The sequence below is a fragment of the Plodia interpunctella genome, chromosome 5, assembly GCF_027563975.2.
Source record: "Plodia interpunctella isolate USDA-ARS_2022_Savannah chromosome 5, ilPloInte3.2, whole genome shotgun sequence".
Lineage (NCBI taxonomy): Eukaryota > Metazoa > Arthropoda > Insecta > Lepidoptera > Pyralidae > Plodia > Plodia interpunctella.
In genome coordinates this window covers 7,770,467-7,784,575 of record NC_071298.1, presented here as the reverse complement: position 1 = coordinate 7,784,575, position 14,109 = coordinate 7,770,467, and the positions used below count along the sequence as shown (strand labels likewise).

At 33.8% G+C, this 14,109-nt stretch overlaps 3 protein-coding genes across 7 annotated transcripts; 2 read left to right on the top strand and 1 right to left on the bottom strand.

Annotated features, from left to right (window-relative positions):
* Positions 1-430: 430 nt before the first annotated feature.
* Positions 431-2,904, top strand: LOC128669792 (DNA-3-methyladenine glycosylase 1-like). Of its 5 annotated transcripts, none has more exons than XM_064435956.1 (3): positions 433-1,067; positions 1,377-1,450; positions 1,623-2,904. In XM_064435956.1, exon 3 carries the CDS (start codon positions 1,651-1,653, stop codon positions 2,221-2,223), a length of 573 nt encoding a protein of 190 aa, XP_064292026.1. In that variant the 5' UTR covers positions 433-1,067; positions 1,377-1,450; positions 1,623-1,650; the 3' UTR covers positions 2,224-2,904. The 5 variants fall into 5 exon arrangements, with proteins under 5 accessions (XP_064292028.1, XP_064292026.1, XP_064292027.1 ...); XM_064435957.1 differs by lacking the exon at positions 433-1,067 and adding an exon at positions 1,094-1,258 and having other exon boundaries at positions 1,377-1,539; XM_064435955.1 differs by lacking the exon at positions 433-1,067 and adding an exon at positions 1,096-1,258.
* A 1,489-nt stretch (positions 2,905-4,393) lies between these two features.
* Positions 4,394-5,053, top strand: awd (abnormal wing discs). The gene has a single exon (XM_053744905.2). It carries the CDS (start codon positions 4,414-4,416, stop codon positions 4,942-4,944), a length of 531 nt encoding a protein of 176 aa, XP_053600880.1. The 5' UTR covers positions 4,394-4,413; the 3' UTR covers positions 4,945-5,053.
* A 719-nt stretch (positions 5,054-5,772) lies between these two features.
* Positions 5,773-13,537, bottom strand: Clamp (Chromatin-linked adaptor for MSL proteins). The gene is made up of 11 exons (XM_053744902.1): positions 13,389-13,537; positions 12,800-13,015; positions 12,348-12,657; positions 12,027-12,152; positions 11,544-11,687; positions 10,804-10,953; positions 10,222-10,525; positions 9,898-9,988; positions 8,594-8,670; positions 7,425-7,582; positions 5,773-7,249 (listed from the first exon to the last, which is right to left on the bottom strand). The coding sequence occupies exons 2-11, from the start codon at positions 12,944-12,946 to the stop codon at positions 7,152-7,154; spliced, it is 1,605 nt and encodes a 534-aa protein (XP_053600877.1). The 5' UTR covers positions 12,947-13,015; positions 13,389-13,537; the 3' UTR covers positions 5,773-7,151.
* Between the last annotated feature and the right edge of the window lie 572 nt (positions 13,538-14,109).

The following is a 14,109-nucleotide window of genomic DNA, read 5'->3' as shown; positions in this document are numbered from 1 at the left end:
ATTGTATCCGAGTAATGGCCGCTACTGCATTCAAAATACGGCGTAAAAACGGAAACTATGTAACACTACATGCTTATGGGGTGTCATAAGAAGCGAAATGAAATGTCCTTCAATATTATTCCTACAATTGACCTTATATGTGCCATAGTTTTAATTTTTGATATTTTGGTTTTATCAACTTTATAGTAAAACTTTACAGTAAAATACTGTATGTAGGTATTAATTTAATATTAATCAATACATATAATAAAATTGAAGAAAGGCCAAATTTGCATTTGATTTTTTTTTAAATTCTTCATGGAATATACTTAGTTACTGATATAGATGACGAAAATATAGTTTTGGAAATTTTTGTCTGTCTGTCTGTCTGTCTGTCTGTCTGTCTGTCTGTCTGTCTGTCTGTCTGTCTGTCTGTCTGTCTGTCTGTCTGAACAGCATCATTCGAAATCTACAGGACCGATTTGCTTGAAATTTGGTATGTAGGTAATATACCGGGATAACATCTTAGATACATTTCATCCCGGTAAATGGTCAGGTTCCCGTAGGATAATTCAAAAACTAATTATGAATCAAAAATGCCTCAGAATCCCGGGTTTAACATCTTATAGATATTTCATCCCGGAAAATGAGGAGGGTCCTGTAGAAAAATTAGATACATTTCATCCCGGTAAATACGCGATAAAAAAATTACTGAGATTTTGCTATGAAATTCACACGGGCGAAGCCGCGGGCAAAAGCTAGTACGCTATAAAACGCTATTTACATTCTTAAAATCGGTTAATATACAAGGAAAATACACTACTTTTATTCCAATTAATTAGCAAGGGAAATTATGTTTAATCAGTGCACCTGCCGCGACTTTGTCCTAAATCAAAGACAGACTATCTACTTTACCAAATAGCCATTCGACATACCCAACCAAGAAGAAACAACGGTCACATAATATACAAGATAGTTGAAGAAGTTATTTGTCGTCATGGTTTTCATCAAGATCAAGGACGAAACGTTAAGTTTCAAGTATTTCAAGAGTTATATGCATTATTGTTCATAATCTTGCAAAAGACAAGGTAAACTTGGTTTCCACTGTTCCCTCTTTCTCAAATATAAGTTTGCCAGTCAATTCACATAATTATGCTATAGACATTCGAGATATTTTGACAATTACGCACTATCGATAGTAACCTATCGATTCAGTTTCCTTCACTACACTAGTCACGTCTCAGTTTTCTCAGTTGGATTTAGTTGTAGCTGTAACAAGGTATATACACAAAATACCTAGATATTTTGTGACATTCTGCTGTATATTAACCTACTGATCCCATCATGGAATTGATGATTATTGAAAAGTTTTATTAAGTAAAGGTTTTCACTTTCAGGCACTGCAGGCAAAGGCACAGACATAAGTGCTACATGCAATTTCTGTATTATCTCCAGCGTAACCTGACCAATAGTTAGATAAGTTTATGTCTATTATCTTCTGACCCTCCTTCTTTGAGCAGTTCAAATTATTTAAGTTTAAAACAATGAATATGTATTAGTGTGGGTATTTAGGCCACTTATTACCCCCTTCCTCAACAACTCCCACTAATCAAAATAATTCTTAAATTTTATTTCCTTTTCAGATTATTATACAAGAATAAATTACTAAAGATGATAGAAAACAATGACAAATTAACAAGATGTGCTTGGGTGACTAAAGATCCCCTATACATTAAGTATCATGATGAAGAATGGGGTAAACCTGAATATGATAGTCTTCGTTTGTTTGAAATGATTTGCTTAGAAGGGCAACAAGCAGGACTTTCATGGATAACTATTTTAAAGAAAAGACAAAATTATAAAAAATTATTTTGTAATTTTGATCCCTATCAAATAATCAAGTTGACAGAAAATGATATAAATAATTTGTTGTTGACTTCTGAGATAATTAGACACAAAGGCAAAATTAATTCCATATTAAATAATGCAAAATGTTACATAAAGATGGAAGTTGATAATGAAGATTTTTCAGAATTTATTTGGAGCTTTGTCAATAACAAACCTATTGTGAATTCTTGGATACATATTAATGATATTCCCACTGAAAGCATACAGTCAAATGCTCTCTCTAAAGCTCTAAAGAAAAGAGGATTTAAATTTGTAGGTGCCACGACATGTTATGCTTTCATGCAAGCTTGCGGCCTAATAAATGACCATTTATTAAATTGCATTAACAGAAAATAATAGATACCTACTTTAGTAAGTTGTTTTCTGATGATTTTTTTCGCCGTGGTCACAAACTTCATAGAAAAAAGTAAGAATAGCCCGCCCGGAAATTGTATATTACTGCCATCTATCTATTTACCCCACATTTACACTTAGCCACTGCCGCTGCCGGAAATGTTTCCTGTTGTGTGTTTGTACTTAATACTTCTGCGGCAATAACGACGCGAGTGAGCATTTACACTCAGCCTTCATATTCTATTCTCTCTCTCTTCTTTATTTGTCAACTTGCAAATTATTCAAATTAAACAGATGATTATAAATGAATTGCTGTAGTCAGATAACAAAACGTAGCGTGGCACGTTCTATTTTGATCCAATTGCGACGGCAACGAGCAAGAATGTAAACACTCAGCTGCCCGTCTTAGATTTGACTTCCGGGCGAACAACCGACAATCGAGGGAGCGCCGGGCAGTGGCAGTGACTGCGCGAGTAACCTTTTTACATACCTAGGTAGGCCCTCGTGCTACCCGCTGCCCACTGGGATCTAAGACTGGGATGCTCACTTCCCTCCTGCCCTATAAGGCTGAGTGTAAATGTGGCTTTAGACACAGGTATTTTTGTGGCGACGACAGTGTGGTTGATCAAAAAGTTTTTGGAAAATGGAAACGCAATAAATCTCTAGCATGAGTCTACTTATATACCTAAACTGTTTTTATTTTTCAACGTAATCATCTTGATTATGGGCCTCGAAAAAAGCCTGTAGTGGCTTTTTTCGAGCTTTTATCACCTTATCATCACTGTCCAATCACCCCAAATATTTTTATCAAGAATTTGTTTAGATGAGAATCATTACTGTCCCAGCAGATAGGATGGCAGCGCCTGCAATATTTAGATCAATTGGCAGGGACATTATCATGGTTAAAAAGCATTTAGGCAACCTATTTTTTTTTTACTTGGCACATAAGTTGAACCAAAATGGCGGCCGTCAGCGCAGGTTAATGAAAAGTAGCCTATGTCCTCTTCTAAAAATTTGAAAACAAACTTCATCATTTTTCTCAAAAATGACCGAGATTTTACTATGAAATTCACGCGGGCGAAGCCGCGGGCAAAAGCTAGTATATAATAAGCATGCTACTCTTATGCGTATTAAGGCTAAACGGAACCCTGCTCCCTGGCTTACGCCTGAAATTAAAGAGGCAATCACGGAATAATAAACTTTACGAGGCAATGGTGTGTAGAGATAGAGCTAAGCATAGGTTGAAGCGTTGCACAGCGGAAAGTAATTAATTTTTTTTTTAAGTTCTACGAAATTGTTGTAGTCGTATGTGTAGGACGCAAAGAGACGGTATTTCCATGACTCTTATTTGTCGTAGCCAAACCGAGGTTTGGAGATTTCTGGCATTGGGAAATCTTCAGCAAATGACAATATTATATCAAGTCTAATACTCTAACTTTTCTGTCCAATTTACCTCTCCCTCTCTATGCTCCTTTTGAATTTACTTCTGTTGCGGAAGGTGAAGTTAGGAAATGGCTTCTTTATGTATTCTCTAATGCTGCTGGTAATGATTTCATTTCTGCTAAAATTGTCTCTTTAATACTTCCAATAATTCTTCCTGTACTGACTCACATTTTCAAAGAATGACCGAGATTTTACTATGAAATTCACGCGAGCGGAATCCAACATAGAGTAACGTTTTATAAAAACGATATTAAATATAAAAAAATATTTTTTCTTGTATTTATTACGTTTAGACAAAAGTCGTAGAACAAAAGATGTTAGTCTCTATGTACCTTATGCGCCTTTGGAAGGTTATGCGATACCAGTAACCTTGTATATATATGTAATTTTAAGTTGTTTTGTTTTTACCCTTTCTTCCTCATTTCTCTCTCGGATCTGCTGGAAGAGATTTCTTTAGAAATAAGCAATACCTATGTAATATTATTCAACTTTTTATTTTCTTATATACTCTGTTTCGTGTACATAAATTGGTAAATAAATGGATGTCGAAAACTGTGCGTTTGTGTCAAAAACATAGTATTAATTGTGTAGCCGCTCTTGATACCATGGAATTAGTAAGTACTTCGTAAGAAGTACGTACTAAATCGATGCTTGATACATAATCAATGTCACAAATGTCAGTCCGATAATGCTCCTCTAGCCTGGCAACATTAGTGGTGCCACGCCAAATCTCGCTCCCTCTTCGCGCTTATGATTGCCACTTTGTTCACTCTCTTAACCTATCTCGCACGTATTGTAAATTCGCTACCAGCTTTTATCATGGCCGAACCACGTGAAAGAACTTTCATCATGATCAAACCCGACGGTGTCCAACGGGGACTGGTTGGGACAATCATCGAGCGCTTCGAGAAGAAAGGTTTCAAGCTGGTAGCTCTTAAATTAATGTGGCCGTCTGAAGAACTTCTGAAAAACCACTACAGTGATTTAGCGTCGCGGCCTTTCTTCCCCGGTCTCGTAAAATACATGAATTCCGGACCGGTTGTTCCTATGGTGTGGGAAGGCCTGAACGTTGTGAAGACTGGTCGTCAAATGCTTGGCGCAACAAACCCTGCCGATTCACAACCAGGAACCATTCGCGGTGACCTCTGCATCCAAGTTGGTCGTAATATTATTCATGGATCCGACAGTGTTGAAGCCGCCAAAAAGGAAATCGCTCTTTGGTTCACCGAAAAAGAACAAGTCGGTTGGACGCCAGCAAATGAGAACTGGGTTTATGAATAAAAATCGTCTATAGGTTTTTAGCATAAGGACGAAACCGTTATCAAACATTCTGGGTTTGTAACTATAATCTTATTTAAATTTAAAATGGCAATTAAAATATTGTTATGAATATTTACATTTTATTCTCTAATTACCCTACCCTATTTTTGTATAGGTACTTCAGATTGAAGACAAAGACTACAAAAGTCAGTGTAAATGTGGAGTAAAGTATCCATTTGTTCAGCTCACTTATCTTTATGCCTATTCCCATTACTGTTGTGAATGTAGCAACAATTAAATATATTTATCATGCTGTTTCCCACTATAGCTTATGTTTAACCTTGGGTAAAATTACATTGTGACTCAAGGAAGCTATGACTTCCTCCTTAGGTATTCTATATGTATATTCCCTTTAGGTATATAGTGCCATTGATGGCACTGTTTGGATTAATTAATTTCATATTTCAAGAAAATGGTCCTTTGAGTATATTAAATGGAAAATAAGTTGTGTCACACATCTAGATAATGCTAATGCTACCTACCACAAGACCAATGAAGTAAACTAAAATTTGATATCTTTTAATAACTTTCATTATTAAAACCATAAAGATTTTCATGAGAATCTTACAATGGGAAATAAATACTTTTCAAGAAATTCTCGAGAACTTCCCAGCTCATCGCTACTCAGTATTTCCAATGAATAACACTTACAAATAGACACTTTGTATTCTCATTGAGTAACAGTAAAGGTTAAAGGTGATTGATAAATTGAGAAAAAGTTTCATAATAGGAAATGGACAGTACTTATATTTTAAACATACATCTATTGAAAAGATAAATTAAACAAACTTTACAGTTTAGACAAATTTCGCTATATTTCTAATATTTTTATTATAAATTTACAACTACCTTACAAAATTTCATCTTATTGATGCTTTCTTGATTAGATAGGCTAGTAATTTGTAATAAATTCAAACCTTAATTTCATTATCATAAATAACAAAACTTTTTAGTTAACTTAGTATATAGATATGCTATGATACTAAATCACATAGGCTGCTACGGTAAATTAATCTAATATTTACAAGTGTAAAAAATTACAACAGGATGTTTGAAATTTACAGACCAAAATATCCATCAAGATGTCAGGAAACATGCAGTAATTGTTTATTACTTTTCTTTATCACGCGCCTTCTCAGTATTGGACTATGGACTAGCGTTAGTTACTGGTTCTTTCTCATTTTACTACATTTATCTCAATACAGATCTGTAAAAACACGTTTAAAGTTCTATCGTGACCTATCGCGTGACTCTTCAATCAGATAATAAATAGTAGACGAAGATTTTATGTAGACGATCTTACTAATTTGCCAACACATTTGAGTGGTCAGTGGAAAAGGACATTTCCTGAAGCGATAGTTTACGAAACTTTATACTTTATGAATAATTAATTATACACAGGAGTACAGGAGATCCGAATCAACGACCATTCAATTAAGTCTGCAGTGGCGGTCGACGCCTGTACAAAATTTAAATTAATTAATTTAAAAGCTTGAAGAAAAATAGTATAGAATATTTCTTGTTAGGAAACTGGTCACTTCGTTATAGTTTTATTTTGCATATAATTTCCAATTTATCTTTAGGACTATTTGGTCATGTAAATAAACAAAAATGCATACAAAAATGTTAGTTCCACAGCCAATCAGGATTTACTTTGAAAATGATATTAAATAAGGCCATTAAAACATGTATGTACCTATACTGACAAATACCACATGGGCTAATAATAAATTAATAATGGCAGTGTTAATTAAGACCTTGTGTTTACTCCTTTATTTAGAAGGAATAGAAAAAATAGGAAGCCATATCTGGCTTCCTATTTTTGAGTAGTACATAATGTATGGAGTATTATTGAATATTATTATACTGCAATGTACTTTCATGTTTATGTCTAAAATTCGGACAAAAGGCCGCATTCATTTTGTATCTGAAATACCATTTTAAGAGGTTGCTTTTGACACGTACAATTTAGGTAGGTACTATAAAATTGATGTACACACAAATATTGTAGTGTAATTTAAAATTTATTGTGACAGTAAATTAATAATTTAGGACGGTTAGGTTTCCTTTCCGAATTTGAATGCAAAATCTCTTATTCTATGGATGTTCAGTAATTTCAGATAAGCCTAGCTTTGAAGGGGTGCACGAAATTAAAAATATCCCTACACTCAGAGTGCTTGTTGTTCCACCTCGACTGCCGGTTGCGCATTCTGCTGTTCACTGTTAGCTTTCTGAGTTGTTTGGCTAGCTAGAGGTGTAGTTTGACCTGAAAAAATATTAAAATGCTTTACTTAAATATTACTTTTATTGACGATTTATTTTATGTATGAACTTATCGTCGAGACCATTCTATTTGCAAGAAAAAGTGAGTTAATTATTTTGGTAGTCATTTTATTTTTTGGTCTATTCCCAGGAGGAAAAAATATAACTAAACTACTGACCATATTTATCGTGTATGCCCCGATGCCTCTTGAGGGCGAATCGGTCAGCGAATGCGGCCGTACAGATGTCGCACTTGAAAGGTTTCTCTCCGGAGTGCACTTTGGCGTGATTCTTAAGGTGCGCTGCTTGACTGAACGCCGACCCGCATGTTTCACATCTAGTAAATTTTTATGTACATTAATAAAACTCAATTATATAAAAACGAAAAACACTTACATTGAGACACATGATTTTTTTTATTTAAATTTGTAGTTGATAAAAAATAAAAATGCATTAATTATATTTTGAAAATTGCATATCTAGGGGAATGATGTAAGGGTGGAAATGTATGCAAAACTTTATTATTTTTGAAGAGGTCTATGAAATGTTCGGCACGCGTTACCCGAAGCGGGAGTGGGATACGTAGCGGGAAATGGGATGGGGTACGTTGCGGGAAACGACATGGGACAATATGCAGGAAACGGGGCAGGACTTGAACTAAAGATGACAAGGAATACGAATTTGAATAATAATAACAAATAAATTTTAGCAGTCCTTTAATACGCGATAAAAGAATAACTGAAATTTTACTTCGATTCCTTTTAAGAAATGAAATGAACGCGTGGGAAGCCGCGGGCAAAAGCTAGTTAAATATTCATACAGTTGTATGCAAATTTATTAGTATTTTCATACAGTACAGTAAATATTATTATTTTCATACAGTTGTATGCAAATTTCATACATCAGCCTTGATATTGACGGAATACCCGTCAATGCGTAGACTGGCAATGTTTGGTCTATAAGCTAGCGCAGTTCCATTCAGATTAAAAAATGAATTGTCAATAGATTATAACAACAGTGTTAGTAATAACACATTTTAGAAGAAGAATTAATATGCGATATCGCTCGCTCGCCCCCGCCGCGTATCTCTCAGGCCTCCTTGTTTTATGGATGTACTTGATAAACAGTAACAATATGTTGTTATTATTTGCTTGCTGCAACAGTTTATGCCATTAACGAGGGGATAATGTCAAACTTATACTAGGATACAGAGTTCACTGGGTGGGATCCCCTGAGGGATAGATCTTACCTTAAAAATACCAATACTTCACAGGTTAAAAATAGCATGCACTCTGGCTGCAACAAGCTATTTGCAATTACAACTAATCATTTATGTTCATCTACTTACTTGTAAGGTTTCTCTCCCGTGTGTATGCGTCGGTGATTCCATAATGTTGCATGTCTTGCAAAACCCTTGTCACAAACCTATAAAGAAAGAATTTTATTACTATAAAAAGAAACTGTCAAAAACGGAAGTAGTTTTTATAGGTACTGTTAAGATATTTAATTCCAGATAACCTAATTAATGATAGTAGATAGTTCTACCATAAGCAAATTCAAATAATTTTATTCAGAAATAAGAACTTCACAGGCACTTTTTCTCGTCAATTTTTATATTTATAGTTATTTATTTATAAAGTCACTCACTGCACTAACAGTTGCCCAAAGCGTTTCTCACAAGCTACAAACTACTGGCATTTCGGAACGACCACTGCTGAGAAAAATGCCGAAAGAAACTCATTTGAACAGTGTCGGTCCCTATCAAGCCAGAAGGGGTTACCATTATTGTTTCTTACAATGTTTTAATCTAATAATATATAAAAGTACATGATGTACATAGTCAAAAGGTATATCAAAACAGGTTATGATTGTGATCAGAGTGCTGATTATAATATATATATATCGATGTGAAACACAACTTACATAAAAATATATGAGAAACGAGATGACCAGTTCCCTCTGGCAGCACCCGTTCACGAGTTGACGCATGGGTCAGCTATCGCGTAGCTCAACCATAATAGAGGGAACCTCACGACCATGCCCACGACGCCACTACCAGATTGACCATTTGAGTGAGCATGATACACTCAATTCCCATGACTTCATAATTACAAATCTTATTCGTCGAAATAGAAGTATAATTCAGACACTTGAAGATCACAAATCACGTACATGTTTTACAAATAAAATTTAAATGTCAAAATATATTAACTATTATAATATAAATAAAAAATTAAATAAAAAACAGTAAAATAAAAATTTGATCATGTGTGGAGTGGCAAAGTTTTCGGGAGGATCCATGCGTTTTTGTCAGTCAAGTAGGCGTTAATTTTAAATTTTTTCATTGGCAGATTAATAACCTCTGCAGGGAGTTTATTGAATAATTTTACACTTTGACCCACGAAAGACCGCCGAACCTTTGAAAGCCTGAATCTGTTCAAAGTTTGTGTTTATTTCAAGTGTTTACACTATTTATTGATGTACATTTGATTTGACAAAAATAAGCACATCAAAGATATACTGAGATACAACAGTGAGGATGTTAATTGATTTGAAGAGTTCTTGAAGAGAATTTCAAAGTTTTAATCCAAAAATAGAGTAAATAAATAATTTTGTATAAAAGAAGAAAGAAAAGAATAGTGCAAAATTTACCTCGCAAACATATGGTTTTTCTCCAGAATGTGTTCTTTCGTGATTTTTTAAATGTGGCGACTGTGAAAATTGCATTCCACATGTATTACATCTGAAAATAAAATAGTATTTGAGACATTAAAGACTTTTGGTTTTTACACCAAAACAATCCAAATTTATCGTAGTTAAGAACATTCTCCATGCTTCTTATTTTATGAAAAACAAAAGTTGATTGTATTTGGTTAAAAGTAAACAGGCTTTTCATTACAAATTAAATTATACATACAAACTACTACACAATGGTAAATAGTAGTAACATTTTCACAAGAGATATTGATGTTTTACCTGTACGGCTTCTCTCCAGTATGTATACGAGAATGGTTTTTAAGATACACAGCTTTTGCAAAAGCAATACCACAGATGCCACATTTGAAGTTTTTCTCTCCTGAATGCAGTTTTTTATGTGACCACAGGGAAGAGTACCTAGAGAATGATCCGCCACAAATGTTACAGTGAAAAGGCTTGTCAACATTTGATTGGTTAATTTTATTTTTATTTCCTCCAACAAATATTATTCCTGAACCATTACAATTCTGACATTTTGTAACTGATGCTAAGTTTCTTTTTTTCACAGGATGATGGCCAGGTACTGAAAAAAATCATTAAATGAATGGAAAAAGCAGATACTATAGTATTATTTATTTAGCATTCACTTTAATAATATAATTTGTCAATATAAAACTTTAATGAACTAATCAAAACTACACTGGTCCAGTCCAATATTCAAAATCATGATATATAAATGTCCATTATATCATGATTTTGAACATACATAGACATAGAAAATCTATACCTATTTATTAGGCAAAGTTAAAAAAATAACAATACACAAAGTAAATGCCAGCTATCAGTAGCTTTACAACTTACAAGGTTTTTGTTGTTGTTGTTGCTGCTGCTGTGTTTGTTGGTTAGTCTGTGTAGGTCCCAGGGGATCAGTTGTAGGCTGGCCTGCACTCACGCCACTCACTTCAAATTTCACATTTTCCTCTGTTGCAACAAATATCTGTGAGGAATTCACTGAAACATAAAACAAACATGTTTATGAAAGTAACATGTGTATATATGTTGACTGATTTACTCGTTGTCAGTAACAAGTTAAAACTTTTCTATCTAGTCTAACTATGGTACCTAGATTCAGTAAGACCCAATATAATTAAGAAAGCTGTGAAATTGTATTGTAATATATAATTAATTAAAAAAAAAATGTTATTTGTTACTATTTAGGAAGACTAGCTGTAAGTCTTCCTTCGTATTAAGTAACAAAAATATAGAAATAACAGTAGGAATCAGAACTAATTAAAAGTCACAGGTAAAATAAAAGTAAGAAATTGTGAAATCCAAGCAAGAGGATAGTCTCACAAGAAAATACAATAGTAATAATATTACTAAAAAAGTTTATTATACTCAAGCTTAAGTATGTATTGTCACAGCCAAACTTACATTAAGCATTGACCGAATGAGACATCTATTTTTTGGGTCATACTGTTAATGTTAAATGTATTACCACTGTGACTGTGACAAAATATACTTTAGTTTAAAGTATGTCTTATCTTTTTTTATAAATTACAGGTTTAAAATACAATTATTACAAAAAAATTGGTACAAACTTTGACTACTTCTAGGATCCACAGTGTCTTGAGCAATGCAATTCTCACAACGAATAAGTTTTGGTCCTTTTCTCTTAGGATTATTTGCTATTGGTCCTCCACAAGTGATACACTTTTGAACTTTGTCAATAATCACTGGTTTAGCTGAAAACAAATTTATTTCAAAGACATATACAGCTTTAAATAAAACTTTTTCCTAATGTTTAAGATTAACAAACATGCAATAACAACTATTAAATATAATGAAACAAAACAAACATGACTCACTGTATATACATAAGGAAATTATAACAAACTTTTATTTTTTAAACCACAAAATTTGTTGAGTGTAGCATCACATAATTTTGTTATTTGTTGACATGAGAATTTTTGACATAAAATGTTGATAATAAAAAGAAACTGATTATAAAAATTCAGCCAGTATAAAAATTCAGTTATGTTTTTATATCTGTGGTTAAATAGGTATTTACAGATACTACTCACTGTCCTGTATCTGTACATGGTGCTGTTGTTGTTCATTGGGGTCGGAAGACATGATCTGGATGTGAGGAGGCATTGCAACTTCATTATTAGCACTAACTCCTGTTGCCACCACTGTGATATTGCTATCTGAAAAAGAAATTGTTACTTCCTTGACAAAATTTCAAAATAAAAAAATTGTTAACCAAAGAGCATAACTGTTTATAGCTGCTATAGCTTCACTCTGAAGAGACAATATGGAATCTATTAATAAATTGACTCTGTCAGGAGTCAGACAAAATCAGATAATTAAGTAAATCCTTTAAAAATAAAAGTGAAAATTACCTGTGTCCTGTGCATGAATTCGCTTATGAGCATTGAGTAAACTAAGGTGACCAAACATAAGTCCACACACATCACATTTGAAGCTGATATTAGATATAGTGTTTTGTATGCCATTTGGGGCAATCTGCATTTGATTGACCAGGGCATAGTTATATGAGAATGGTTGTGCTATGTAACAAGTCTTATCGTCACTTGTAGTTAATTGTGCAATGTTCACACTGCCTGCTACTCCTCCAGCTCCAGTGGTTGTACCTGTACCAATCTTGCTGAGCATATTGACATTGGTTGTGTAACAAAACGTAGGAAATTCCTGTAAAAGTAAAAAAAAAAACTTTTTCATACCAAAGAATCTATTTTCAATATAAACATTTCTCTAGTATTAAACAACTATTTTGACAATTAAAGACTTAGGTACGTAAGCAGTAATAATAATAAATAAGATTCCAAAAAACCTGCTGTTGTTGTTGGCCTTGCTGTGTCTGCTGTGCATTTTTCTGTTGAACAGCCTCTATGCTCTTAGCCTGCACTTTCTGAGCCGGATGCTCTTGGTACTGCAGAGTCGGCACAGTGCCGGTTTGCACAGCGTTAGTGGTAAACATCTTGACTTATAACACTGCTTCACAGGAAACTAATGATCACCTTATATCATTTTTTTATTCAAATAATACCTGTGTAATCATTATTATTAGATATACACACGACACACGTACATATTACAGTAGCTGACATATTAGGTAGGTATCCTAAAATTTAAATTTATTAGCGCGGCTATCACACACTAATGGGGAATACAAAACAAAGTGCGAAGGAAACATTTTTTATCAGTCTACTCTACTCATAAAAAGATCATTCGCTACGAAAGCTGTATCCCCTGAATAGTCGATATATGTAAGAAAAGGATGACGGAATATTTGGACGCGCTTCGAGTAAACGGACGCCATTGCTTGCTTGCACTGCTCTCTTCATTTTGAGAAGAGACGCGAAGTTAAAATGTTAGGTATAATATTTGCTGCACTTAATATTCTTCCTAATTCGTCTTACCTGTTTTATTTCATGTGCAATTGAAATTAATAAAGTTTAACAATTCACTTAATCCACTTTTAAAGATTAAATTATTTTATATCTATCTCACTTTACAACTTTACATATTTTCTCCATCTCATGACAGAAATGAAATGGCGATACAAATAAAATGGCTGCCCTGGTACTTTTTTTTACTGTTCACGGGCGTGAACTCTAGTATATTTGCCAAATACTTTTTAAACTGGTGCATGGAGGCGCTAGTGTCGTTCAAACCACTAATTTATGAACATTGTAGTGATCTTATATCTAGCATTCAAACACACCAAAACGCGTGCGGGGCCCTTTCTAAATCTATGCCAAAAACTCATACATTTCAAAGTGTCACGGTTTAACATGCATGAAATATTATTCATATTTATCGGAAATCCCAATTCGTCATTTTAGTGAGTGAGATATTAAATTTCATTTACTAATTATTAATTTCATTTTCTCTCATATTCGATAAGTAGGTCCTTATTACCCCCAAATGGGGCTTGTAGGTGACCAATAAGCGCTCTAGGGTAATAATGTAGCTAGAAAAGCCCTAGGGCGGTATGTAAAAAAAAAACTACACTTTTTCAAAATCTCTAACCCTCATACTGGCAATAGACATTCAGTCCAATAATCCAAGAGGTACTTCGCTATTCAGCCTTGTCTACGTATGAGTATAAAGTATAATAGTCATCAAATTTAAATATCG